Source organism: Sceloporus undulatus, chromosome 3, assembly GCF_019175285.1.
Source record: "Sceloporus undulatus isolate JIND9_A2432 ecotype Alabama chromosome 3, SceUnd_v1.1, whole genome shotgun sequence".
In the NCBI taxonomy this organism is placed as follows: domain Eukaryota; kingdom Metazoa; phylum Chordata; class Lepidosauria; order Squamata; family Phrynosomatidae; genus Sceloporus; species Sceloporus undulatus.
Genome location: NC_056524.1, coordinates 71,743,070 through 71,751,573, shown reverse-complemented (window position 1 = coordinate 71,751,573; position 8,504 = coordinate 71,743,070). Strand labels below are relative to the sequence as shown.

The window sequence follows — 8,504 nt, the reverse complement described above, 5'->3', positions numbered from 1 at the left end:
GCAGTTTTAATTTTGGGGTAGAGCACGGGTTTTGAATACCAAAGGTCCCACCATCAGTCTCTGGTGTCTCCAGTGAAAAGGATCAAGCACAGATGGTGGTTATGAGACCGTGAAGATAGAAAATCCTTGGTAATTGAAGTAGATGATACTGAGCTGAATGATTTGAATTGTTATTTAATGGCTAAAAACAGAGTAGTGGTCACAAAAAGAGTAGAAACATTGATTCAGTTCTTAAATACATAGATAAATACAATTGATTCAATGGCTGTATTCTAGTTGAGACAAAGAAAAGGTTCAGGATGTTTCCTTCCAAATTCTGTTCTAACCTCAGCAACATATTGACTTAACTGACAGAGGGTGCATCTGCACTGATTAAAAATACCAGAAAGCCTCAGATTTTATTCCTGTTCATTCTGAATTTATTTTGGACAGCCGTACATGTTTTGTTTATCCCAGAATATTTTCTATCACTCCCTGGTATTATCAGAGACTTTTTTATACCAGCTTCCTAATTCATTTTTTATTTTAACCCTATATACTATTTTTATATTATAATATTATACTATTAAGAATGGAAAAGCTGAAGAACCATGGACCGAAGAATGCGGAAGAATATTAAAAAGAATGCAGAAAGACATTAACAGTATTAACAATATTAACAGTGGTCAAAAAGAAAAAGATGAAACAATGGATGATAGAAAAAACACTCCAAGCAGAGAAGGAAAGAAGAGAGGCAAAAGAAAAGGGAGATTGGATAAAAAAACAGAACTATGAATGCAACTGCACAATGACTAGTGTGAAAGGAAAAAGAGAACTATTATAACGATCAATGCAGCGCAATAGAAGACAACAACAACAAAAAAGGAAGAGTGGCGGGTTACAGACTGCCGAAAAGCGGTGGTCTGCTGCCGCCGCCGGTTGCTGCATCCAGGAACCGCAGCACCCAAACGGCGCGGTTCCCGGACGCGGCAAAGAAGGAGCGCGAAAATCATGCTCCTTCCTGGGCCCCGGGTGTGACGCCACGAGGCGCTAGTTGCGCACTCATGGCGTCATATCCTGGGCATGACGTGCGGACACAGAGCGTCCACTATGTCAAGATGGTGGCGGCCATGTGGAACGGCTGCCACCATTTCATACAGACTCAGTCCATGCTAGGGTTAGGGACGTCTGGAAGAGACGCCCCTTTCTAACCCTAGCACGGACTGAGTCTGTCCTAGGGTGCCCATCTGTAACGGGCCTGTGAGACCTTTTCCACAAGTTCCAGGAAGTCACAGGGAAGTTCAAGCCCTTTAAGGGATTTTGGACTTCAGCTCCCAGAATCCCAGACTATTGGCCAACATGGTTCAGGCTTCTGGAAGCTGAAGTCCAAAATCTCTTAAAGGGCACAGTTTGGGGATCACCGCTCTATGACAAGAACATATTACAAGATCAAGAAGAAAGAAAAAGAAGTTGGATGCTATACACAGAAAAATTATTTAAAAGAGATAAAAAAATGAATGACACATGGAGAGAAGAACCATATGAAGATGAACCCCAAATTCTAAACCTAACTAATGTATGTCAACAAATATGGAAAACAAAACAGTGGCCAATGGACTGGGAACGATCAATATATATTCCAATCCACAATAAAGGAGACACAAAAGAGAGCAGCAGCTATAGGACCATAGCATTATAATGCTAAAAAATGTTCAGCATAGACTCCATTCATAGATGGAGAGAGAAATTCCAGATGTGCAAGTGGGGTTCAGAAAAGGAAGAGGAACTAGGAACCATATAAAAACATACAATAGCTAATGGAATGTACAAAGGAATCCAGAAAAAAACAGCATGAACTTTATAGAAAGGATGTGCCTTTTGGAAGCTTCAACTGGTCCAAAGAGATGCATCCAGATTGTTAACTACAGGGAGCATATAATTCCCTTGTTGCAACAGCTCCACTTATTACTGGTCCATTTCTGGGCACAATTCAAAGTTCTGGTTTTGTCCAATAAAGCCCTATATAGCTCAGATGCAGGTTATCTGGAGGACTGTATTATCCTTTTGAACCAGCTCTGGCATTGAGATCTGTTTGGGAGCCTTTCTCTCTGTCCCACCATCCTTGCAGGTACATCTAGTGGGAACATGGGAGAGGGCCTTCTCACTGGCTGCTCCAGGCTCTGGAACACTCACCCCAGAGAGGTTATGCTGGTACTCTCCCTGCTTTCTTTTTGAAACAGAAAGACTTTACTGTTTTGACAGGCATTTGATGAGTCACTATATAAGGCCCACCTCACCTAAACAATGTGCTGGACCTTGCTAATTTTTGTGCTGGTGTGTGCACAAGTGCATGTGTGTGTTTAATGATGTATGTTTTAATTTGGTTTTAATCTCAATTTATCTTTTGTAACTTGTGAATTTTTAACAATGTATTTTTTAATTTGTTGTAAACTGCTTTAATTCTTGAACTAGAAAAAAAGGAACAGAAATGAATGTAACAACATCAATAACACAACTGGAATTTGCTTGGCAAAGCTCACATTTTTTTATTACAGCTTCGAGATCTTCTCAGCCTGCATGGCTACTGGTAATGCTATTTGGGGGATTCTGGGAGTTAGAGTACAAAAATATATCAGGGACAATATGTTCAACAAGGCAGGGAAACAGGGAGGGGGATATAAATTCATAAGTGGAAGAAAAAAAACAGTAATGAAGCGACTGGAGGAAATAACTCATGCCTTTATGTTCTTTATACTAATGCACAGAGCGTGAGAAATAAACAAGATGAACTTGAACTCTATATAGGAAGGTAAATATGATACAATCAGCATTACTGAAACCAGCTGGGATGAGATTCATGACTAGAATACAGTAATTGAGGGCTATAGTCTAGTTGGAAAGAACAGACCAAACAGGAATGAAGGAGAAATAGCATTATATAAAAATATGTATGTACATCTTTAGGAGTTACATGACGGAACATGGTAGGCAAATGTGTGTGATAGGCAAATAACTTGTGCTAGTTTAAATATGAACAAAGCTTTCTGTTCTTTCTTTCTAACGCAAAGTTTTTATTTTCTTGCCTCTTTCAGGGAGATAGTGGTGGACCATTAGTATGTGAAGATCTGAATACCTGGAAACTGGTGGGCACAACCAGCTTTGGGATGGGCTGTGCAGAAGAAAATAAACCAGGGGTTTACAGCCGAATTACATCCTTTCTAGACTGGATACATGAACAGATGGAGGTTTACTTTCTGATAGTTCCTTCTCCTGTGCTTAATCATGATGTATATAATGCAGTACAGTGTTCTCTTCTCCATTCTCTCGTCAGTGGTTTCTCCTGTTGTATACCTTAGGATTGGTGAAAAAATATGTATTTTGGTTCACTTTTCCTAAGCAGTCATGAAAATTTGCAACATTATTTATTTTCAGGACAGAAAGAATTTGTGAGGAGGAAAAAGGAAGAAAATGGAATTCCACATAGGGCTTGGGATTTGAGTGCATAGTTCTCCAAAGTCTGGCTTCGAATCCCTTTCAGCTATGTAGGTTTTGAATCAGGGTTGCCATTACTTTTTTCTTGATAGGCTTCTCAGCTTTAGCAGCTACTTGTGCCATATTCCTGTGAATGGAGTGCAGGGAAATTACTTTTCCTTCATTTGTGTCTTGCACACAATTAAGCTGACTCCAGCCAGCAGAAATTGTTATGAAATTCAGTGTTTATAAAAGGGCTGGAGGGAATCCTGAGCCATTCTTGGAGAGGTTTAATGACTGGAAATGTGATTATTTGTTTAGGAACACTGGGTGCTAACACTGAACTCAACTCCAATCTGACATGGGCTATTCCAGTTGCACCCTAATGTTCTTGTATTTACCCATAGATAAGATAGAAGAAGAATGGATAAGATTTGCAGGGCTGTGTTGCAGCATTTCCTGCCTGGTGTTGCATGATCAGGTCAATGGTTTCTGAAGCAGAAGGAGTACACATTGCAAAGACAGCAGCAGCAAGTATAATGCAGAGCTCCTTCAGTGATTCCATTTTACATATCTAGTGAATGCAGAGCAGTATGAAGCTTAACCATTTTGAGATGTCTATGGGAAACTCTACAGGATACATGCCATTTGGGGCCACTTAACATACGATGGAAATAGCAATAGCAAGTACATTTCAATACTGCTTATCAGTGCACTTAAGCACTCCCTAAGCGGTTTACAAAGTGTAAGCTAATTGCCTCCAACATGCTGGGTACTCATTTTAGCGACCGCAGAAGGATGCAAGCCTGAGTCGAGCTTAAGCCCTTTTGCTGGTATTGAACTTGCAACCTTATGGTTTGCGAATGAGTGGCTGCAGTACAGACATTTAATCAATGCGCCACCAGGGCTCTTAAGGGAACATAAGGGCAAAAATGTCAACAAAAAGGAGTTTTCATTTCTAGTGAAGAAAGAAAACCAAGTGATAATCTTGGGAGCATGGAATTTTATCATACTACCTTTTGCTAGAGAGGCAGCCCTACCATCAGGCACAGTGAGGCAAATGTAAGACAGCAGCTTTAAGGAGAGAACAGTAGCTCCTCTCAGGCTTTTCCTTCTTTGCCTTGTTGGAAGACAAAGATGCGAATTTCAGAGACATTTTCTTAGCAGATAATGTTAAGGATTGAAAGAATATTTATAATTAGTTTTCAGGTCAAAACACAGGGCTCCTTACAGTTAGCTGGGAAAAGCCAAAGCCAAAGCCAAAACAAACAAACAAACAAACAAAAAAAACCACAGACAAGGAAGAATCTTTTTCTTAGTATTCAAAAATGTGAAGTGTTACATATATTATGTATAGAAAGATGGGGTTGCACAAAAACCAGTTGCATTGAAAAGAGATTTCCTGTAAAAATATTTCCTGCTTTCTGCACAGAACATGCTTTTTCCTGAACTACTCTGCAGCATTTTGGGATGCTCTAATATGTTTGTTTTCTATCACAGAGGGGACTAAACTACCATAATTATCAGTCCCCACATCCAATGATGAAATAGTCTAGGGACTTTATCATACGGGAGGCAAAGTGCCCAAATCCCATGGATAAATAGGATTTAGATCCCAGGGATATCCTGCAAAAGTCAGATTGTTTTCAGGCATGGCTGGTTAATTAGAATCATAGAATCATAGAGTTCGAAGAGACCACAAGGGCCATCCAGTCCAACCCCTTCCATGCAGGAAATCCAAGTCAAAGCATCCTCAACAGATGGCCATTAGCATTAACGTGTCATTAACCCGTGCAGAAAGTGGGCAAAATAACACTACTTTGCAATTTTGCGACTTTCTACATGGGTTAAGGCCATGTTAATGCTCAATTAGCCCAATGTAATCTGAAAACAATCCTGCTTTTGTGGGATATTCCCAGATTTAAATCCTGTTTATCCATGGGATTTGGGCACTTCCATTCCATGTGATAAGGTCCAAAGACTTACATTTCAAGATTCTCTGTCTCTCTTGGACATTACCAAATGACTATTCCCAAAGTGAATATCTGGCACAGAGTGCAGTGAACCAGTCAACCAGTTGATCTATTGATCAATCATGTTATTTATATCCCACCCTTTCCCCAAGACTGGGTCACAAAAGCCAGAACAGTTTCAGTTAACTTTTGTTCTTTTGGCACTATAAAATGCTCTTTCTAAAGTCCAGAATATGCAATCACAGAATATGCAAACAGCTCATCATTTAATTTTCTTTCCATGAAGCAATACTGTCAATGTCTCATACCATGTGTGTTTGATTTTTCATTTGCAGAGAGAACAATGGGAGAGAGGAGGTTAGCATCATTACTAGAAGGCTTGGAAAAGGTTTATAAAAGCTGTCTTTCACCCCACACTCAGTGAACTTGCTAAAAGAAGGATGGCTGTACCTATCTTTGCTCTTATCCTGAAAAATGTCACTCTTTGTCATGATGAAAACTTTGGCTCTCCTTTTGACATTTTTGAAATGTTAAATCCAGTTTGACCTTGTCAGCCTTGCTAAAAAGAGCCAGAGTATACACAAATTGTCAGCTAATGTTCTCTGTTAGATTTTTGTCATATTTTTAGCTTGAAGCATCTCAGCTGTTCTAATCTTTCTCTCCCACATCTGTTTAAACAGGAAGTTTGTTTTCCTCTCTGTGTATCTTTTAGCGGATTGGTTATTTCTAAGACCAAGGGGGTGGAAATGAACAAGCTGCTTGATTGGCTTTGAAAGGGACTTTGTCACAAACTTTAACTTAACAAAACCCGTAAATAAACAGTTTTGCCCTTTTGCACATTCCCCCACCCAAGATTTCAAAATTACATTTGGTGCTTAGACATTAAGCATGATGTAAATACATTTTTTAAAATGTGTAATAAAGTTTTGATTGATAATCCTGGATGGCAATAATAACACAAATAATACCACATAATTCTTGTCCTGATTTGCATCTGTTCACTCAGTCATGTTTCTTACAATAAGGTTGGGTTGGCTACCTGAGAGTGACACGGTTGAGCATTTGCTCATCTCAAGTCTAGCCAGCAGAGGGCCACCTGCCTTAATGATACTCCTATCTCCACTTGTTACAGACCAGCAAAGAAAACTGGGTCCAGTTTAAAAGAATTTGCATGTCTGTCTTTGTTTAGGGGGATTAGGGGGCTCTACTGAGAAAATTCTCAAGGAGTGGGTATTTTCCATAATACCCCAATCCATTTTGGCGGGGGTGGTGGTGGTGGGTATGGCTGGCATTCTGTTGCAGTTACAGATTTGTAAGAGCTAAGGTAACTGCCCAGGTATGGATCATGTAACCACCAAGATGTACAACCAACTGAAAATAAACCAATACAGTAAACTTGCATACATTGTAGAAATGCCCTCTTGTACCAATGTGACTTCATGATGGGGCACCATGTAGCTTTCAAAACTGGTTTGACTTCAGATTAAAACAGGTGCATGTGGTAGTAATGAGGTCAAACTGGGATATTATGCACTGGAGATGGGATACAGCCCTTACGCAGTTTAAGACCCTAGAAATACAAATTCATAATTGCTCCATATTCAGTTATACTGTGTATTAATTAGTGTGGCGCTATTTCCACAATTGTAAATGTCCCTGAATTGTACCTTGACCTTCAGGGAACCACTCTAAGTGCTGAAGATCTGCTCTGCTATCAATCAGGGTGTAGCAGGATGATTTCTGCCTTTTCCAACAAGTGAGTGAGGTTACTACAATCCAAGGGTGGACTCCTGTCACAATTCCTCATCACATTACGGATCACTGCTGGGAGAGGAATAGAAACAACACTCTGCTATTTCCTGATTACTAGCAGAACAGATCTCCATCACCGAGAGTAGCTGTTGTCTGTTAAGTTACATTTGAGGGATTAGGCCCTCCCACCATCCATCATCATCGGGCCTCAGAAGGAGAGTGACAGGCCAGCTCCATCAGGCCTAGCCAGAGCAAGAAGAAGGTCCTCCCTCCATCCACCATCATCTGGCCCCAGAGGGAGAGAGTGGCAGGCCAGCTCCACTAAGCCTAGCCAGAACAAGAAGAAGGCCCTCTCTTCATCCACCATCATTGGGCCCCAGAGGGAGAGTAGCAGGCCAGCTCCATCAGGTTTAGCCAGAGCAAGAAGATGGCCCTCCCTTCATCCACTATCATCCGGCCACAGAGGGAAAGAGTGGCAGGACAGCTCCATCAGGCCTAGCCTAGATTAAGAAGCAGAGCTCTCCCTTTATTCCATCTGCCATGATCCAAGTCTCAGAGGCAGTGTTGCCAATTTCTGGAGAATTCCCTAGAATCCGGGGAATTTAATTCATTTCTTTCCAGGGATTTTGACTGAAAACTAATAATCAATATTGGGGAATTCTGGGCATTTTGGAGTTTGGTAAAACATTCCAGGGAATATCTTTGAGGCTTGTTGGCAACACTGCTCAGAGGGAGAGAAGAACCACAGGACTTTCCCCGTTCCCCACTGCCATTCCCTTCTCCTTTTGTGTCTTGTTTTAGATTGTAAGCCTAAGGGCAGGGAAATGTCTAATTAACTTTCTGTAAGCTGCTGTGAGAGCCTTTTTGGCAGAAGAATGAGGTACAAATACAGTAAATAAATAAATAGGCCAGGAGATAATGCTGAATTACACATTTGTATCTAAGTCAGCAGTGTAAATCTCTGCCCAGTATTCTTGCTTTACAGAGAGTCAAAATAGACATGTCTTCTGTTTTAAAATTGTAATGGCATACCCTGATTCACAAAATATTTAATGTTTATGATCAACCCATTTTCCTTCTTACAGTTAGATTTCCTCAGTGATACATGTCTCTGCATTTAGACTTGCAATTAAGCTTCTGTTTACCTTCCAAAGATTAATCACAAAGTGAAGTACACTCAGTGAAAGATACTTAGAGGAGGAAAAATCATGTGCAGCATTCATCATTTGATAGAAGACCACTTGTGGAGACCAGGTGGGAGGAATGTGTGAGGTTTCTGCATGAGCAAGTGAGCAACCAATAGATTAAGGGGAGGATCAGCGGAGAAGA

At 40.5% G+C, this 8,504-nt stretch overlaps 1 protein-coding gene across 1 annotated transcript in view; it reads left to right on the top strand.

The window, feature by feature from the left end:
- TMPRSS3 (transmembrane serine protease 3) overlaps nt 1–3,429 on the top strand; it is a 49,181-nt gene extending 45,752 nt beyond the window's left edge. The window contains 2 exon segments of the mRNA XM_042458389.1: nt 3,072–3,280; nt 3,282–3,429. Of these exon segments, the coding sequence (XP_042314323.1) occupies nt 3,072–3,280; nt 3,282–3,429 (357 nt within the window).
- Nucleotides 3,430–8,504: the final 5,075 nt, after the last annotated feature.